The sequence below is a fragment of the Mastigoproctus giganteus genome, chromosome 8 (assembly GCF_048544385.1).
Source record: "Mastigoproctus giganteus isolate SK-2022 chromosome 8, ASM4854438v1, whole genome shotgun sequence".
Classification (NCBI taxonomy): domain Eukaryota; kingdom Metazoa; phylum Arthropoda; class Arachnida; order Uropygi; family Thelyphonidae; genus Mastigoproctus; species Mastigoproctus giganteus.
This window is the reverse complement of record NC_143582.1, coordinates 109509220-109531026: the sequence shown is the minus strand read 5'-3', so window position 1 is coordinate 109531026 and position 21807 is coordinate 109509220. Positions and strand designations below refer to the sequence as shown.

The 21807-nt window shown below is 37.9% G+C and overlaps 1 protein-coding gene across 2 annotated transcripts in view; it reads left to right on the top strand.

Annotated features, from left to right (window-relative positions):
- LOC150081765 (alcohol dehydrogenase class-3-like) overlaps positions 1 to 21807 on the top strand; it is a 219853-nt gene that overhangs the window by 185960 nt on the left and 12086 nt on the right. For both annotated transcript variants that reach the window (XM_090378859.1, XM_090378858.1), the window contains 3 exons: positions 388 to 604; positions 19790 to 19920; positions 21014 to 21149. In XM_090378859.1, the coding sequence (XP_090234985.1) occupies positions 388 to 604; positions 19790 to 19920; positions 21014 to 21149 (484 nt within the window). The remainder of the gene's footprint in view (positions 1 to 387; positions 605 to 19789; positions 19921 to 21013; positions 21150 to 21807) is intronic.

Below are 21807 nucleotides of genomic sequence, written 5' to 3'. Positions count from 1 at the left end.
TACTACTTTTGCTCAAGGGTAAATCAAATTCAAATATGGCAAGTTAACTTTGATCTTAAATTACAGGTTTTAACTATAATTTTGGATGAAAATAAAGGGTTAAGATGGCATTGATGAATTAAAAAATTAAACACTCAGTTAAACGTGTTCTAACGATTACATTATTCAGTAATTTGAGTTTATGGACTAGAGCAAGGTTTGCATGTTGACCCCCCCCCCTTTTTTTTTTGGATATTTTTGATCCAGAAAGCCGACTACAGAATATACGCAATACTCCGATGCCTTAGTTGCCTCGGCACAAAATCACATTTTTTTTATTTATAAATAAATGTGATTTTGCGTTGTTGATAGATTGATATTACCAGCTGTTTTGCGTTTCATTTTCAGATTGACCCAAAGGCTCCACTTGACAAAGTTGGTTTAATCGGATGTTGTGTTCCCACTGGATACGGAGCTGCAGTTAACACCGCCAAAGTAGAACCGGGATCCACTTGCGCTGTATGGGGTTTAGGTGGAGTGGGAATGTGTGTGATACTGGGATGCAAAGCCAGAGGCGCCAAAAGAATAATTGGTGTGGACATCAATCCAGATAAGTTCGAAATGGGTGAGTATTTAATTATTATATTTAATAGGGCGTGTTACGTCTTTCAAATTTTAATATTGTAATTTTTCTAACTTTAATTCCCAAAATCGCATCACTTCAAAATTAGCATGCTTAATTACGTGATAGACATAGCTTGGTCATTTTTCTGAATTGTACTTGCAGCATTGATTCATTTTCGTATTTTTAACATTATTCCTAACTGCATCAAACTTTCCCGAAATATAACACAACAATCTCTTGGTAAGTTAAAGAAAGCCTGCACGAGAAGCACGCAAAAGTTCGATGAAATTTAGCGGTAAAAGTACTTTGCCGTAACGGCATTTGTATTGTTGCTCGCTCGGTAAACAGAGGGTGGTTACGGTCTGGAGTAGAAGTTGAATCCCACGGGAGTTTGAAACCCTCCCGAAGTGGAGGGGGGTAACCTGACCTTTTTTCTTTAGAAACACTAATTGAATCACGAACAGAGTCATATTGGAAGTTCTGGCGTCGTAAGAAATGTTCGTAACGTAGTTTCACCGGTAAACTTTTTCGAAATTTGCCTCGCTTCTCGTGTGGGCTTCCTTTGCTTTTTTTTTTTTTTTTTTTTTTAATAAACAATTTATCCACTAGTCCACCAGTGATTCTAAAATGCGCCCAATCTCTAATTTCAGAATGCTTTCAATTCTGAGCATTCCACAACCACAAAAATTTAAAATTGAATATTCAATTTTTAGTAAAAACGGGCATGCGCTAATTAAAAATCAAAAATTGAATTGAGTAAAAAAGGTTGTTATGCCGCCTGTAAACGTGCCTAGTGTTGGGCATGTAGAGGCGTTTACAAACCAATCTTACCTGAAGCTATATCTCAGCACTTTCCTGAGAGGATTCTTCTACAACCTCTTAGGAAAACATTGAAGTGCCTGCAACCACCTTGCTTAAGTGTACACATCCATCAAGCGCTAGTTTGTTTGATATGATTACCATTTGGTATACATTTTCTATGCGAGTTCACGGACAGCGCAATTTGACAGTTTAGTTAATTTTTATTTTTTTCATTTTTTTTTAGCAAACTTAGTTCTTTTGTAAAACTAAACAACTGACTTTACAATAATGTTAAAACTTCAAGTTATAAGGTGTGGTAGAATACAGATAAAATGTTTTTTTTTATTTTTTTTTTATTTGAAATAAATTTAGGAAGTGCAGCGAAATTTGTGAATTGTTAATAAAGTTTAATAATAATGAATTATAAATATGGAAATAAATGTGGTTAAATTGAAATAGAGATCACAAGTAGCAAAAAGAGGGTGAACTGAGGAACGTGTTGGGAACGGAAGAAAATCTCTGAGCAGAAAAATGTCATCTTTTTTTCCTCACATCGGCGATTTAAAACCAGAAGCGTTAGAATGGAATTCAGTGGAACGGATGCAAGAGGACCTGTAAGAATGAGCTTCGGGAATAGGCAAACGTTATAAACAAAATAAAGCTGGACCCTTTAGTGAGAACAAATAGGTTGACCATGAATGACCTGATCGACCTTTCGTAACTCACCGGTAGCCTTTGGTCAAGGAGGGGAGAATTGGACACTGGTTAAAAGGGGCAAAAGGAAGAAAATAAATAAAATGTAGAATGGAGCACTTTGAGATGGGAAAGCAGTATGTAGAGGAAAGAAGAATACGAGGAGAGGAGGAAGTGTTTTGTTTTTGGGAGTGTGGTGGAGTAGGGGAGCATGTGCGCCTAAAAGTTAGGATGGAGTCGGCTATCGGCCGATTAATCAAGTAATTAAATTGCATGTTACATTTCCGAATAAAATTTCATGTATGAAACTGAACACGTATCTAGGACCGGTCCTGCTTTGAATGAGCAAGGCATTCAAGTATGTGAATGAAGAAACCTATGTGGCAAGTGTACCCAATTTGGAATCATTAGAAGAAGGGGATAGACTGTTAGAAATATAGGAAGCGAATGTAGAAAGTCCATCTGTCAAGGAACAGGAGCCCAGAGCTGATTATAGGATTCTAGCCGAAAAGATGAAAGAGGAGAAATTCCGGTTCCAGGCCTGAATGGAGCTGAATATATGTATGTTCCAGTATAATTCAAACCAGAACTTTATTAGACAGACGTGGAGCACTTTGAGAAATGTTTTGTTATATACTGACAAAAAGGGAAATTTCGATAATGTACCGGTCGAATAATTAAGTCAGACGAATAGATTACGTAATAATTTGTGAAATGATGTAGGAATACGAGAGGGGTTAAAAATAATGATAATAATATATTATTATCCATATACGTAGCAGAAAGCGAACTCGGTTGTGTGTGTGTGTGTGTGTGTGAAATAAGTGATAAAAATATAGAAATAGAGAATTAGCGAAATAGAAAAAGAGCATCAGATTAATACCATCAAAATATTGATTAAACATTACATTAGTCTGTAAAACTTATATTACAGTATTTATTTAACTGAATACCAAGGGAATCATATGACTAATGGAATATAAGTATTCTGATTACAAAATATACCTAAAGAGCCATAAGACAATAGGGCCAAGTATTTAGTAACAGTTGGATTTCATTGTTATACCCTATAATTAAACACATAAATGAAAATAAAATGATGATGAAGCAAATTACTGATAAGAGGATACATTGAATGGAACGTTGACGACGGCTAGCTCCACTCAATACATCCTATCAATAATTGGCTGAGGCTATCTGTTTCTGTTTGTCTAGGTGCAAACATTCTAAAATTATAACTTGAGCAGCAAACTGAAGAATAACGGCTAGCCTGATAGATAGCAGTGAATCAAAAATAATGAAAGTGAGTGCAACTAATAATTTTTATTACTGAATTGTTATTTGGGTTTTTTTTTTTTTTTTTTTTTTTAGGAGCATTACAACTAAGGCCATATTGCTCCGGGGATATGCGGTGGTCATTTCCCGACCTTTCCGTATTTGGTGGTAACGGGCTCGAAACCCGGTCTAATCAAGAAGCTTGTGCCACGCACTGCTGCTCCTCCCCACCCTTGCTACGGAGTCGCCTTTATTAGTGAAATTTATTTATTATTATTAATAATAGCCATATGGTGCAAGGAAGCCTAAGGCTTATTCTGCACCAGGAAAAAAAAAAAATTCCAAAGTTACCCTGAGAGAGAGAGAGAGAGAGAGAGTGAGAGTGTGTGTGTCAAAAGTAGAAGGGAATCACCAAGAAAGAGAAGAATGATGATATCCAGCTCAGGACCCTGGGTGTGCCAAGCCCATACTCACCAGATGTAAGCCCCCCTTGTAGTGAAAAGGAAAGGCTTTTGCCAAACGAAGGCGAAGAAGAAGAATAAGGGTAGCAATAGACCTCAATTTTTCTCGAAGTATTGGAATTTATATAATTTTAGAATCTTCGAACCTAGATAAACTGGCAAACAGAAACAGATAGTCTTAGCCAATTATTGATAGGATATATTGAGTGGAGCTAGCCCTCGTCAACGTTCCATTCAATGTATCCTTTTATCAGTAATTTGCTTCATCATAATTGTATTTTTATTATTATATTATTTTATTGTATTTTTTTACATAATTTGTGTTACCTAAATACTTGGCCTTATGGCTCTATAAGTATATTTTTACTCCGAATACCTATATTCTTATTAAATTTCATTAGTCATATGATTCCCTAAGTATTCCGTTCAATAAATACTGTAATATATATATATATATATATATATATATATATATATATATATATAGAGGGTTGTGAAAATTAAAGGATCCCTATGCACAGGGCTCTGGAACGAGTTCTAAGGTTCGTACTGAAGAGAAATTTGGACAACAGGTACAACAAAGAATGCGCTCGCCATTTATTGGAAAAAAAAAAATAGTTACAAAAGTTGTCACTATATGGCGCTGTGACAATACAATTCACTTGAACAACGCTAGGTGTTCAAGTGGTTTACTAGGTGGTAGATGACTCTCATCAACCGGTGAAATACCACCACTTTGCTTATTGGAGGCTTGAAGTGGTGGAACCCATGTTTAGTCTCTAGAGCTAAGTTCCGGCCAACCCTTCCCTATCTCTTCCATCATGCAGTATGATTGATGATTTTTGAGGTTATGATGAATGTCGTGGCGAGATCCAATATTCCTTACATTTCGAGGGTACAGCTCTAAAACGGTGTTCGCAGGCCGGCCGCTAGTTAGTACACCGGACTGAACCTATTGGTAACTCTCTAGGAAGCTTCCGGATCAGCTAGTGTATAATCTTGCTACCTCTACTCTGCCAGATAGTGACTGGAGGGAGTCCGAGTAGTGCGTATGCGGGGAACATTGTCGAGGCCACGGTATGTCAAGGATCTGGGTATATTCTTACCACATGTACGCCATATCCAAAAAATTTCATTACTTCATACAGCATGTCCCACCCACTTTTTCTTACTATTGAATACACCATGAATTGTCAAAATAATAGAGCAAGCTTATCTGCGAAAGGATCTAAACCTCCCAAGGACTTCCTAATTCATTTCACAAATATACGTGGTCTCAATTCTAATCTCAACGATGTCCATTTCCACTTGCAGTCTTCCAAACCCCATGCACTTTTTCTGACTGAATCTCAGTTATCAATTGATTCAACTACTGCTCATCTCAGATGTCCAAATTATTTGCAGTTCGATTCCTTTCGCCTCAAAGGTGGTACATGTGCATATGTCCGTTCTGATATTCCCTGTCAGAGACTTGGCAATTTGGAATCTCCTCTGATCTTCTCTGGCTTAAAATCTCTCTACCTCATTGTGTAAAATTCATCTGTTGTCTCTACCGTTCTCCCAACTCCACTAATCACTTGGAGCTCTTTGACTTCCTCTCTTTGCAACTTGACTTTCTCCAGTCCAACTTTCCTAACAGTGAGGTAATTTTCCTTGGTGATTTTAACGTTCACAACTCCAGCTGGCTTCCGTTTTCTAGTCACACCGACCCAGCAGGTCGAGATGCTGAGGCTTTTGCAATTACTAATGACCTAGCACAGATTGTTCATTTACCTACAAGAATACCGGACAATCCTAATCATACAGCCAATACGCTTGATCTTTTTCTCACAAACAACCCTTCTAAGTACAAGGTTGAAGTGAGAGGTCCTTTAGGCACTTCAGATCACAACTTGGTGATTGTCTCTTCTCCAATGGAACCTTTATCTCATGTCTATTCCCAACCTCGTATTGTTTGGCATTACAAGAATGCAAAATGGGATGACCTGCGTGACTTCTTCTTTTCTTCTTTTCCTTGGTCTGATTACTGTTTCAAAACTTCTGATGTCAACGTTTGCTCAGATCGTGTCAGTGAAATTATTCTTGCAGGAATGGAATCCTTTATCCCACACTCCAGTTTAAAATCTCGTCCTTTATCTAAACCTTGGTTTTCCAATAAATGTGCTAAGGCTGTCCAAGAGAAGAACATTACATATCGTAATTGGCTTGTTTCTAATTCTTCAGTTTCATTTTCTGCCTACACCAAAGCTCGCAACAATTGTAAAGCAGTTATTAATCAGTCCAAACTAGAATTTGAACAGGCTAAGAGTAGAAAACTTGCTTCTTGCCCTAATGGTAGCCGAGCATTCTGGTCTCTTGCCAAAGCTATTGGCCGCAACTTTTGCCCATCTCTGCTCCCACCTCTGTCCAAACCAGATGGTTCTGTTGTCACTTCAGCCAAGGATAAAGCTGACCTGCTAGCATCCCATTTTTCTTCGAGCTCATGTATTAATGATCTTGGGAAAACACCTCCCACCATTCCTAACACGCTCCATTCAATGCCTCCTGTGGTCTTCCGTTAAAAGGATATCAGAAGGATTTTGATGAATCTTGATGCTAAGAAAGCTCCAGGTCCTGATGGTATTTCTCCACTTGTTCTCAAAACCTGTGCTCCTGAACTTACTCCCATTCTTTGCCGCCTTTTTTCACTTTCTTATTCCAAAGGTGTTTTTCCTTCTGCTTGGAAATTTGCTCATATCCAGCCAGTTCCTAAAAAGGGTGACAAATCCCTCCCATCCAATTATCGTCCCATTGCAATTACTTCTACTCTTTCTAAAGTAATGGAGAAATCAATTAACCCCCAACTCTTAAACTACCTAGACGATCGCCAGTATGGATTCCGTCAGTGTCGATCCACTGGTGATATTCTGGCTTATGTTACCCATTTATGGACTAATTCAATGGAAAGGTTCGGTGAAACACAAGTAGTTGCTCTTGACATCTCAAAGGCTTTTGATCGTGTTTGGCATAAAGGTCTTCTAAACAAGCTTCCATCTTATGGTTTGCCAATTGTTTTTAGTAATTGGTTATCCAGTTTTCTCTCTGATCGCTCACTGAGGGTGATGGTTGATGGGTCTCTGTCTTCTAACTTCTCCACTAATGCCGGTGTCCCCCAAGGTTCAGTTCTTTCCCCCACTCTTTTCCTCTTGTATATCAATGACCTTCTCCCATTGACTGGAAATCCTATCCATAGTTTTGCCGATGATAGCACATTGCATTCAACTTTCCATTTTGAGAAACCTTGTCCAGCTCAATCAGCTTCAAGTTCTCGAAAATCTGCTGCCAATTCCTTAAATGCCGATCTTCAAGTAATTCTCCAGTGGGGCAAAGACAACTTAGTTGATTTCAACCCTTCTAAAACTCAATCTTGTCTTATATCTCGCAAAAAGGATTCTTCTGCTCCTATGCTTATCTTTAGTGACACTCCGAGTTCTAGGCAAAATGATATATCTCTTATGGGGATTACCCTGACTTCTAATCTGTCTTGGCACAAGCACATTACAAATATTGCTTCCTCTGCATCTAAAAAACTTTTTCTCTTTCTCTCTCGGTGTTACTTTTCTTCCAAACAGCTGCTCACTCTGTATAAATCGCAAATCCGCCCTGCCATGGAACATTGTTCCCACATCTGGGGTGGTGCCCCCAAAACCTCTCTCAGGCTTCTTGATTCCATTCAGAAGAGGGCAGTTAGGTTAATTAATGATTCATCTCTAACAGAGTCTCTCCACTCGCTTTCTCATAGACGCACTGTTTCTGCTGCATGCCTCTTCTACAGATACTTCCATGGGCACTGTTCTTTTGAATTGGCTTCTATAATTCCCGCTCTCTCTTTCAAAACAGTCCGAACACGTGCCGCCACTAGCCAACATCCATTTACTGTCCAACTTCAAACCCACAGAACCAACTTTTCATCTTCCTCATTTATTCATTGAACTGCCGTTTTCTGGAACAACCTTCCTTCATACGTATTTCCTGAAAATTACAATCTACAGAGGTTCAAGTCCAATATCAACAAATATCTTCTTTCGTCTTCTCAACCTCCAACCCAAGCACGGTACTAAGTACTATAGGTTATAATACCTCTCGTGTTTGGGGTTCTCATAAAAAAAAAAAAAAAAAAAAAAAAAAAACGCTACAATTAAGCAAAAAAGGAGGGAAAGTTATAGTAAGAGAGGAAGAAATTCCTCGAATAGGCAACGCTTCCCCAGTGGGGAAGACCGTTGTTACCTATTCTCGTAAACTCCGTAAATATCAGGTTCCCCAGACGGCAGCCTGGTATACCAGGGTGCCTGCCCATCCACCCATCGATGAAAGGCCAACAAGCCTTGAAACGGTGCCGTCTGGGGAACCTGATATTTACGGAGTTTACGAGAATAGGTAACAATGGTCTTCCCCACTGGGGAAGCGTTGCCTATTCGAGGAATTTCTTCCTCTCCTACTATAACTTTCCCTCCTTTTTTGATTTTTTTAACGCTACAATTGTTCAGCGTGGCCTCCCTTTTGGTCAACAACAGTTTCCATTCGAAGAACAGCATTTTCTACAGCAGAACGTTACATGTCAACTGGAATAGCCAGCACACGACGTCTAATGCTGTCCTTCAGATCGTCCAGAGTTTGACATCCTTCCCGATACACCTGGTTCTTCAAAAAATTCCACAACCAGAACCACCCCGATCACCGAACCTCAACCCGCATGGGGTTGAGGTCCGGTGATCGGGGTGGCCAAGATGTCTGGAAACAACTGCTGATGACACGCTCGTGAAGTGTTGCCTTGGCAACCTTTGGACGTAACAGTGGATGTAGGGTGGCACACCATCTTACATGAATATGGTATCCTGAAAGCACCCATGTTTTTTCAGCTCTGGTATTGCGAAATTTGCCAACATTTCATAATATCGCTGTCCGGTGATGGAACAGGTTCTGAATCCAGTCGGTGTTATCTGTTCAAAAAAAATATGGCCCAATCATGAATGTGGCCATAAAACTACACCACACTGTCACTTTTGGAGAATGCAACGGGACCTCTTGGATAACTCGAGGGTTTTCTGTTGCCCAAATGCGACAGTTGTGCGTATTTACTTGTCCATTTAAAAGCAGAAGTGGGCTTCATCACTCCAAAGGATGTTCCATGGCCAAGTGATATCCGCTGTCAATTCGCGCCAGAAACTGAAGTGCGTATGTGAAACGAATATCTGCATCACCATGCTTTAGCGGCGCCTCCGTAGCCAGGTGCGCAGGAGCAGCAGTGCGTAGCACACGCTTCTTGATTAGACCGGGGTTCGAGCCCGTGACCACCAAATACGGAGGATGCGGAAAGGTCAGGGAATGACCACCGTATATCCCCAGAGCAATATGGCCTTAGTTGCTAATGCTCCTAAAAACCAAATAACAAACAAACCATGCTTTAGCTGCTGTAGTATGTGCATCTTGTAAGGTTAGTACCGCAACACATGACGCATTACTAGCCTTACAGTGGAATTCACCAGAAACAGCTGGCACACTTGCGCTATCACATGGAGATTGACTCGATAAATCCACGACAGCCATCTTCAACACGAGAGAAGTCCACTTGTTTTCGACCTCTACCTGATTGAACACCAAGATGTCCTGTCGCTTCAAATTTCGCAATCATTTTGCGGACAGCACAGACAATCACAGGTCCACGTGGGCCTTATGCGCTTCTGATGCCGGAATTGTCTGATAGCCGCAGCTGCATTGTTTTGTTTTGATAGTACAGCTTCACTAATGCTGTAGTGCAGGCAAACATCCACTGCCTGATTTTGAAGCGACTTCAAAATTATGCAAATAACGTAAGTTATTTGCATAATCGTAATTAACTAGATAGTATGAATCAGAGCTGTACTACTCAATATGTTCTACGTTGATAATAATATTAGTAAAATAATAAGAGGAGTTTACCTCAATATAGTGCGTAGAACACTTCCGTATGATATTCTCCAGAAATTAAAACGGAAAAAACGAATAAATCGACAACTTACCGGTACATTAGAGTAATTATTTATATTTTACTCTAATGTACCGGTAAGTTGTCGATTTTTTTTCGTTTTAATTTCTGGAGGATATCATACGGAAGTGTTCTACGCACTATATTGAGGTAAACTCCTCTTATTATTTTACTAATCGTAATTAACGTAGTTACGCACCATACAGTGACAGAATTTTGTAACTAATTTTTTTCCTGCAATAAATGACTAGCGCATTCTTTATTTGTATCTGTTGGCCAGAGCCCTCTACATAGGGATACTTTAATTTTAACAACCATATATATATATATGTATATGTTTATTGCTAATTTATTGCTTATGTCATGGCATAGATTGATTTTTTTTTTTTTTTTTTTTTTTTTTCCAGGTCACGTTGGGTACCCGCCATGGTTTATGGTTTACCTGATAAACTAGTATATCATATTTTACCTTTAAAAACTCTTACCACTATCAACTTAACTCATATACATATTTATACAGACCGATGTAATGTTTAATCGTCCTAGATGGCATTAATTGGTTATGTGACTACTTAATATTTATTATAATATTTATATTTATTATAACATTTAATATTTGCTTTTTCATACTTGGATATATATATATATATATATATATATATATATATATATATAAACTGATATTAAATCAAAACTAATGCCAGTAGCATGACAAAACTGTTGAGCGAAAATAATAAATTAAACAGAACGATTAATCAAGAGGGAGGGAGAAGAATAGGTAACAAGACTGAAAATTTTAGCAGAAAATCTCCAAATAATTTAGAAAATCAAATTAAAAATAATAAATCAATTTTAAAATTTAGAGGCAATTATGCGCATAAGAATTTAACGGCGTCCCCCCCCCTCGTAAGGTGCCAGTTAAAAATTACGTGAAATATCACAAATAGAGACTAAACTAACCACAATAAAATAAAACCAAAACAACAAAAATAGACTGACCATTATGCCTCATATCAACGGAGGACCACAAATACCAATAATGGTCAGGGAATCACTACTTTTCAATCTTTAGACAAATCGCCGCAAAGGCGAACCGATCGAAGGATCAATCCGCCATATGATCCCCCGATCGAACCGACAATGCAGAGGATTTGAATAACGGTGGTCCTTATGCAGCGAAAAATAAAAATATTTAGTAGTAATTATATGTAACACAGGCTATATTAGTCTTTATAGGTTCTTTTGGCCTTATGGCCCGCTTAGTACTTTTATGCCAATGTTCTAATACTCTTATACTCATACAGTAGTAATTAGATTACAGACTGATGTAATGTTTAATCTACAATTGATGGTATTAATCTGATCTGACATATATATTTTACATCTATTCTTATATTGCATAATATATATATTTTATTTTATTTTTTCCCAGTTATTGTATAAAAAATTTAGTTTATTATCTATATAATATCGGTGTGGTGTAGATACACCATAGACAACTCTTAAGAAACTACGAAGTAGTTGTTTTAGTAGGCATCATTTGCTCTGTTTCTCATAGTGTGCTCTTCCTTCACGACGAGTTGCCAAGATATTGTACTACCTCGAATAAGTAACGCTTCACTAATACTTATTCTCCGTGAGTACCACCTCCCAGACGGCACCGTTTCAAGGCTATTGGGCTATCATCAGTGGGTGGGTAGGTACCCTGGTATTGCAGACATGACGACCCAGTTGTGAAGATAATCACACAATATGAGTGATGCCAAAAGGTGTGTATGACAATATTTAAAAATAACTAAATGCACAAGGCATAATACACTGTTAACCTATTTTGCCTTGTGAATTTAGTTATTTTTAAAAAAAATTTAGTGGAAATTTTGTGAGAACCATTTCAGTGAGAAAAGGAACCAATTTATGTATACTAATATATATGATGCATTTATATATCATAGTACTTATGTATAAATTTCAGTCTATAATCTGTTTATATTTTATTTAAATATGTCATATAAATATTAAAATTGTTATTTATCTAAAATTGGTGTGGTTGGTCTTTATGCTTTGCTAGCTTCTTTATACACACAACCGAGAACTTGGAATCCCTGGGAAAATAGCAGCTAGAGTTCCGTATTGTGTCAATAGGGTTGTTGTTTAGTTTTTAGGAGCATTAGCAACTAAGGCCATATTGCTTCGGGGATCATTACCTGACCTTTCCGCATCCTCCGTATTTGGTGGTCACGGGCTCGAACCCCGGTCTAATCAAGAAGCGTGTGCTACGCACTGCTGCTCCTGCCCACCTGGCTACGGAGGCGCCGTCAATAGGGTGGAAAAATCTTTTATTAAAAAAAAAAAAAAACAATTTAGAAAAAAATAAACGTGGCTTTCGTTCAGCCACAACTGGTGTTTAAAAATATACATAGAAGGCCACTACAGCGTATTTCAGCGCATGCATTTTGATGTTTTAGATCAGTGCTTCTCAAACTTTTTTTGGATCACCCCCCCCTTAAAAAAAAGCTCTCGCCAGGGCTTTTTTTAGCCCACCAATATAAAGTGAAGCTAAATAACTGAAATGATTATTTGTCTGTTTGCCTCCGAAAACGTAAATATAGCCCTGCATGTATGTGTATGAATTATAAAGAAAACTATTTACTGCACTTTATTCCTTCTTCGTAAAAAATGACAACTACATAAATAAAGTCAGTTATAGTCACTTAAATTACCGTAAGTCACAAAAATTAAAGTTAATTACATAAATAAGTTATGATATTAATGGAAATAGTTAATTATATTTTAATATTTAATGCGATGGATGAGCTTGGTGGAGATTTATTAGCTTATTAATATTAGATTTAATATTTGTAAGTAGAAGTCGTAAATCGACACGTTTAACAACGTCCAGACAATTTCTTTGTTTTGTCCGCAATTGAGATACAGCACTGAAATCGGTTTCGACTAGAAATGATGTTGTAAAAAGAAATAAGTATTTTTTTTACAATTCCTCACAATGCAGAATAAAGGTCAGGGATTTTCTTTTGTAACCAAAATTCCTGATATGAATTTTGAAATTTTGGCTTCAATTCAACTTCATTTTGTAACTCAATCAATTTTGCTACAAAACGTTCACCATCGTCATTATTTAAAAAACAATTTATAACTCAATCTGGAATTTTCAAATTAAGGAGATCTTCGAACCTTTCCTGCATATCTCTGCAACTTTTCTAGATGATTACAAAAAGTTAGTTTCATCAGCTATTTTTTTCTTTATTTCCAACAGATTTGGAAATTGATACAATTCACGTCATCCTACGTTGCGCATAAAAAGCTTTAATTTTGAAATAAATGCTGAAATTTGAGTTTTCGTCTTAAGAGTTACATCTTGTCCCTGTAAATGTAAGTTCATTGAGTTGAATCTAGTAAATAAATCTGCAAGATAAGCAACATCAGTTCATTTTCTTGAGGTCATTACTAAGGTCGTTGTTCCTATCTTCAAAAAACTCGACAACAGTATCAAAGAATTCATAAAATCTGTTGAGATAGTTGCCTTTTGACAGCCACCGAACCTCGGAGTGAATCAGCAATCGGCGCCTCCGTAGCCAGGTGGGCAGGAGCAGCAGTGCGTAGCACACGCTTCCTGATCAGACCGGGGTTCGAGCCCGTGACCACCAAATACGGAGGATGCGGAAAGGTCAGGGAATGGCCACCGCATATAAATAAATAAATTTTCTGTTTATACTCCGAGACGACCAAACGGTCAGAGGAGTTCACAAGATAGACAGATTACAAGAAACAGCACCGTATTCAGTAGTCACGGGCTTGAACCCCGGTCACTCAAGGCACGTGTACTTTTGCACCCGGGCGCCTGACCACTAGGCTACGGCGGCATTCCCGGAGCATATGGCCTTAGTTGCTAATACTCCTAAAAAAAATTATAATAAAAATAAAAAAAAAAATAACAAATAAATAACAATTAGCAATCGTTCAAAATCTTCACTGTTTTGATCACAAAGCTTTCGAAATATACGATCATTCAAAGAATGTGCTTAAATTTTGTTTATAGCAGTAATAACAGTTTGTAGAGAATTGTGCAGTTGATCACCAAGTTTTTTTCGCAACTAAATGCTGCTGACAGTGAATGACATAATGAACAATAATAATATTTGGCACAGCATTTTTTAAATAAGCCATAAAACCCTTGTAACGGCCAATCATTGATGGTGCTCCATCCGTTGCACAAGCAAGTACATTTGTAAGTGGTTTTTTCCCTGTCTTTAAAAAACTTTTCAGTAACCTGAAATATAGACTCGCCTTTGGTATACATTAGCATTAGCAGAGGCATTTGATGCAAGAAAGCAAGCTTATGCAGCATCAGCCTAAAAAATAAAATAAAATAAATAAATAACCACTTCCACTTCACCACTCTGTTCGTTCGAAATACCTGTCCAGTTGAGCCTTAAACTTCTTTAGGCTATCAACTTCCACGACAAGGGATGGAAGTCTATTCCAGCAACCAACCACCCGCTGGCTAAAGGCAAATTTCCTCACGTCTATCCTACATCTGTCTTTCCTCAATTTGAATTTATGCCCTCTCAGGTGATTATTCTGAGCAAGAGGAAGAATCCCATCAGCATTGAGCATGCTCAAACCATTCAAGGCTTTATACACCTCTATCAGATCACCTCGCCGGTGCCTAGTCTCCAGACTCTGTAATTTGCAAAACGTAAGCCTTTCTTCGTAAGAGCACCCCTTTGTTCCATTCTCTAATCTTGTTGCCCTAATCTGTACTCGTTCCAGCACCTCTACATCCTTCTTGAAATGAGGCCTCCAGACCTGTATACATTACTCTAGGTGCGGTCTGACCATTGCCTTATACAAGGGAATAATCACCTCCTTATCCCTGCTAGAAAAATTCCTATGTATCATCGACAATACACCATGAGCTACTCTTGCCGCCCGTTTGCACTGCTCAGAAAACTTCATATCTGCCTGCACAACCACGCCCAGATCCCTTTCATTCTCTACCACTATCAGTGTAGTACCACAGAGTTGATACGTTGCTCTGGGGTTGCTGTTTCCCATATGTAGTACTTTACATTTGTCAATGTTAAACTTCATTTTCCACCTCTCAGCCCATCTGCTCAACCTTTCCAGATCCTGTTGCAGTAGCATAGTGTCAGTAGTGTCCTTGACAACCCTGCCAACCTTCGTATCGTCTGCAAACTTGGATATTAAGCTTGATATACCATCATCAATATCATTTATAAATACAGAAAAAAACAATAATGGACCCAATACTGAGCCCTGAGGGACTCCACTAATAACATTAGTCCACGATGAGCAGTGTCCATTGATTACCACTCTCTGTCTTCTCCCCCTCAACCACCCCTTTATCCATAGCAGCAATTTGCCTCCAATGCCACACTGCTCCAATTTGTGCAGCAGTCTTCCATGTGCAACAGTATCAAAAGCCTTTCTAAGATCCAAGTATATAATATCAAAGTTATTACCTGCATCCAGTTCTTTTGTGACTGCATCATAGTATCCAATCAAATTGGTCAGGCAAGACTTCCCCTTAACAAAACCATGCAGTGTCTGAGCTATAACTGAAGTCTTGTCTAGATGATCCTGCAGTGCTTCTTTAACCAGTACCTCCATTAATTTTCCAGGAACAGAAGTTAAACTAACAGGTCTATAATTACTTGTGTCGCCCTTTGATCCTCCTTTGTGAATTGGGGTCACATTTGCACGTCTCCAGTCCATGGGTACTTCCCCTGAGTCCAAGGAAGCTCTCATAATTATGGTTAAGAGTTTGCTTACTTCCTTTGCTGCTTCCTTTAATATAACTGGATAGATCCCATCCACCCCAGGTGCCTTTCTTGTATTTATCTTCAACAATTTCTCCTCCATTTTACTCTGTTATTACAAGATTCTCTAGCTTACTGCCAGAGTTGAATACACCTCTGGCATTCCCTTTGCTGAATAACTCCTCATGTGTGAATGTCAATGCAAAATATTCATTTAGTTTGTTAGCTACCTGAGCAGGATCATCAACAGTTGACCCATCGATATTAAGTGGACCAATCTGATTCATCCCCTTCCTTCTAGAGTTTACTTAAGTAAAGAACTCTTTGCTGTTTTTCTTTGCATCCCTTGCCAAAGATTTCTCGTAATCTGCCTTCGCCCGCCTAACCTCCTTTGTAACTTGGTTACAGATCAACTTGTATCTATCATAGGCTTCTGTGTCACGTTTTAATTTGTATGTATCCCATTCATTTTTCTTCTCTGCCATATGTCTCATTAGTTCATCTGACATCCACTTAGGCCTAAACCTTGAACAATATTTCTTAGTTGGTATGTAAAGCCTAGTAGCTTCCAAGATAAGTTCTTTGAATGCTTACCATTTTGAATTTGCTGTTGGTAACATCATCAGTTGTATAGAATTTAAATACTGTCTCAGTCCATCGTAGTCGCCTTTACGAAAGCAATAACCCTTCCCTTTACCCCTAATGGTAGTTACCTCTTTGAGTAAATCTCACTTCAGCACACTGTGATCACTGCCACCTAGTGGTTCATTTACCTGCAGATTCTTAATGCATGAAGAATCACTGCTGATAATCAAATCAAGAGTATTACTCCCTCTAGTTGCCTCCTGAACATGCTGATGTAGAAAACAATCATCCAATAAATCCACAAAAGCCTTGCTAGTGTGTGAGTGACCAACCCCCAAATTCCAGTCAATATCTGGGAAATTAAAATCCCCCATTATAAGACTCTCTGATTTACTGGCCCACTCTATTTCCCCTGTACAGTTTCTTATTATACTCATCAGAGTCATTAGGCCTATAGCACATTCCTACTCTCAATTTTGATCTCCCAATGCTTATGTCACACCAAACTGACTCGACACTGCACTGTCCAGCAATGTCGACTGGCTTCACTTCCTTGGATTTTATGTATTTCTTAACTAATAGCATAACCCCTCCTCCCTTCCTATCCTGTCTATCCTTTCTGTACACATTGTACTCCCCAAATTCCAGTTCTGCATTCCTTATTTCTGTGTGACACCACGTCTCTGAAATCCCCACAATATCTGCCTTTGATGTTTTGAGCAATACCTCAAATTCATCAAATTTATTTACTAAACTCCTAGCATTGGTGTACATGCAAGTATACATGCACCTGTTCTTTTTCTTAGCTTCCCTAACACAACCTATGTGTTTATTTGTACCCCAATGATTTCCAGCAGTCTCTGAAATATCCTGCATCTTATTTTCCAGGCTGCGGCTCATTCCACTAGAAGCAATGCAAGAATCACTTTCACCTCTGCCAGTGGCTACTGTTAATCTATTAGTCCTTGTATCCCCCCAATCTAGCTTTTCCGACCCACCTAACAGTGCCTCGATAGCATCAGCAAACATTCTTGCACCCTTTCTATTTAAGTGTATCCCATCCCTGTAGAAGCAGTCTCTCCTGTTAACAAGTACAGACCAGGCTGAAAAAAATTCTACCCCTTGAGCCTTGCACAATCCTTCCAGGGCCGAATTGATCGACAGGGCTCATCATATACTCCCTCCTATCGTGTCTGGGCAGAATTGCAGACACTTTAAAATTCAACCCTAATTCAAGGGTTTTTTTCATCAGTGACTTGTACTTGTTAAGTAATTCCGCCGGTCTCCTACTCTTAATATCATTAGTGCCAACATGTACAACTATATCACCTTTTGTGCCCTTAAAAGATGATATCCGCTCTACAACGTCATCAACCTTTGCCCCTGGCAGACATACCCTGATCCTGTTCCACCTATCCTTTTTACAAAGCAAGTTTCCCGTTTCCCTGACAATAGAGTCACCAACAACTACTAGTTCCTTTGGGACCAGCGCATTCTGCCTTGGGGGCTGCCGCTGTGTTGCGCGATGACCAAGTGCAAGCTCCGGCATTGGTGTGGGCAGCTGAGAGCTTGATGGATCCCCTCACTTTTAATCCTTGAGGGCATCCACCCTGTCCTTCATGCTCTCATATAGGCCCATAACAATGCTGAGTTGTCACCTGATTTCCTTACACTCCTTGCATCGCGCACACACAAAGACATCCCCCATGGCAGTATCATGTCCCGTACCTGACTGATCCACAAACATTAAGCAATTAGTGCATTTTAATAGGCTGTAATTCAGAGGACAACTGCCCCCCTCAGTTCTCCCCTGAGCCACAGCACTCCCATTAGCTTGAGCCGTTTGCTTTGCTGCTCTGGTCTGAGTCATGATTTCGATTTAATTTCAATAAAACTTTAATTTCAGTACAAAATTATAACCCTAAACTTATATCTCAACACAGTTATAACGCTATATTTATGTTTCATTATCGAGTGTTATCTACGAAATCCCTTTATATAACTTCCGTATCAAGTTAAGTATTAATTATTTATGTTACGTAACCCAAGTCGTTATACGTACATAGTTAAAAGTACAATTTAATTGACAATGAAGTTCAACAAGATTAATTATCTGATTAATTGACAATATTATGTACTATATTATACTATATTAAGCTTATGCTATCTATTTCGAGTTATTTTGTATCGCGTTACAATGGCGGCAATTACGAACGGTAAACACGTGTATTTGATACCCTTTCCGATACTACGTAATACCTACAAAATCTCTATCTAAGTTACTTTAATCTAAGTATCGTAAATAAGAATATAAAACTACTCTAGAAAATAAGTTAATATGCCAATTTAAGCTAATAAAACAGAAAATAAATCAGAAAAAACTTCTCTGTTCCAGGAACGGCAAAAATGTACGTCAGCACAGGATACTCTCGATTCTAGATTATCTTGCAAATAATAATTCTTCGTTAAACTTTTCATCTTTTATAAAACGTACGTATGCTAGTAATAAAGATTCGTTACCTGGCAGAGTTGATTCGTTTATTTGTAAGGCAAATTCTGTTCGTAAAATGTTGCATGGGGTATGTAAAACAGTACTGATAACTTCAGAAATTGCAGGCAAAATTAATTCTTCACCAATTGTTATGAGGCTTACCAGCTTTTGCAATCAACAGTGAAATATTGTACGAGGCCCGAAAGCCATCGTTGTTTTGTTGCGACGCACATGAAAACATGCTCGATAATGTTGGGTGCTTTTCAAATTTGTCACGTAGCTTTTGAAAGTAAGACAAGTCGTTATTTGCCTTATCTGAATGCACCTTATTTAAGTGCTCCAGTAATCTGGAAGGCTGAAATAGCCTTACAGATTACTATCGCCCCCTTTCATGCCTAACGCCCCATGGATAATTCAAACACTCCCCAGGGGGCGATATCGCCCACTTTGAGAAGCACTGTTTTAGATTAAAATTGGATCATGAAAAAGGTACTGTAACTCTTACTGTAACAGGCTTTCCTTATAGAATACAATTTTATACAATTAACACCATTCTACGGCAGGTAACGCTTAAGATCTTTTATTGTAAATGTTACAAGTTCAATAAGAACGCTTAAAAGTTGCGACGGATATGAATGCCGTTTATATCCTACTTTTGACGAGGTACTTCATTCTACATCTCCCATTTGGATAGAACCTATCTTATACGATGTACTGAATAAGTGATTCAGAAACCCTGTGTGTGTTAAAATCTTTTTTTTTTTTTTAAGAATCAAATTCACTACAGTGACATAATGAGGCCGTTGATTGAATTTTAAAGTTTAAATGCGGTTGCTGGCTTCAATTTTTAATTCTGTAATTTCGTAGAAACGCAGTATTTACAATAATCTTTGCAAATTTTTGTTTGTCTATATTTACTTGGCATTTGCGTTAGTAATATAAAATGTAAACTAATTCCCTAATTGTGGTATTTTTAACCTTTTTGAACAACTTTTTATCTCTATACTGATATGAATTGTCATAAGAGGTCTGTCAGGGTATAAAAACCGGGTCGTGCCCTTTTTATTTTGGTAGCTAAGAAGTTCGGATGCACCGAATGTGTCAACCCAAAGGATCATGATAAACCTATCCATGAAGTTTTAGTTGGTATGACTGGAGGAGGACTTGATTACACTTTTGCAGCTGTTGGGAACATTGATGCCATGGTAAGTGTCTTCTGAGATTTATTTTTTAATAACGGGATATTTCTTCCATTTAGCAGTTCTCTGGATAGAGAACTTAGTACAACTAAATTTGCTCCATTGACTTTCATTACTACACATTAACATGAACTATTTTTTTTTTCGATAATACAACAAAAATATTGTAAGAAGGAAAAACAAGGGAGGAAACAAGGTTGTACAACATGATTTTTCGCACTGAATTCCTGACACCTAACAATACACTTTGAACGGTTATGTTCAAAAATTGTCGAAATGCTCTATCAAATACTATTGATTTTTCTAATGTTCGAATCAAATGGAATAATTTTTGAGTTCATAATTAATGAGTTACTGTATGTACAAATGACATAAGGAAGCTACCCTATTAATCAGGCATCAGAGATTACCACTTTAATTGCATTCGGCTGGTTACAAGACAATGGACAGGTCATCGAATACCAGAAACAAAATAATTTCGATTCGCGCACATCTGACTAATGTTGCCAATTACAGATTAAACATAGATTTAAAGAAAGTACACTACTGTACTCTATAATTAGAATCATCAGCAGGGAAGTTGGGCGTGGGAACGGATCTTAGAAATAGCCTATATCAAATACTTAATTCCAGGCTTTTCGTCACCCAGAAAGTAGGCCAAGAAAGTATGCATTATTAAAGTTATTGCCCAACTTAATGATTGGGGCATTAAACTGAATGGTTTACCCAGTCTCTTTTTTGAACCATGGTTCTATAAACAGTATACTGCAAATCAAATACAGAAATATTTTTAATCAAAAAGTCAAAATCTGTGTAATAAGTGTGTGTAAGACGTTGGTTATATCAGCTGTGCTACTCGCGAAGTTACTATGCCTGTATTAACACGAATACTTTTATTTATTGATTAAAAATTTATCTTTAATTTGGAAGAATTTTTTGAAAAGTTAGTTGCATTTAAACATACCCCAGGGTAAGAGTAAAATACACCTGTTCTTGTGACCAATTGTTATTTAACAAAATGCTGCAGAACTACTTAGTACGCAATGTTAAATAGATGCCTTGCGACAATATATGAAATTATCAACCATTTTATTTTCAGAACGATGCTTTCCGCTCCTGCTACATTGCTGGAGGAGTGACGGTAGTGATTGGGTTAACAAGCCCTGGACAGAATATTTCAATCGCTCCCGCTGATTTATTATTTGGTAAAACATTGATGGGAACACTGCTTGGAGGTAAGTACGTAGTAAGATTTATATTTTATTGTCGTTAATCCACCGCGGAGAGGGTATCGCAAAGCAATTTGCACGTGTAATTTTTCACCACTAATCCAATTTGAAATTTAATTATTTTATCAAGTCAATAAAATTTCCCGATAACTTATTGAAGTGTTGAAAAACTGTGCCACAAGATCCCAAAAGCGACATAATTAAATGGGATATACCAATATCCGGTAGATAGGTCTCAAAGATTGTCATCCGACAGATAGGTCTCAAAAATGTTGAACCACATTGCTAGTATTTTTTGTATCGTAAATTGTATTCATGATGGCGACTCCTTGCCTAGAGCTACTAGGGGTTTATTTCCAAAGTACAGATATATTGTCATTCCGATACAGTTATAAAATAACAGCGGAAAAAAAAGCATCTAAACTAAAATGGCTACTTTATATTTATAAACATCATGAATCTGATGGCCTCCGAATGAAGACGTAAACATACGCCGTAGAGGGGGTGTTACGGCTTTTGTATTACGGGTGGTGTGGATTTGCTAAAAAGGGGTATTAATTTTAGAAAAACGTATTTGCTACGTTTTCACCAGAATAATCAAAGCAAACAGGTTATTATACAATTATAATGGCACCATTGTATTCGACATTCATTGAGATCTAAA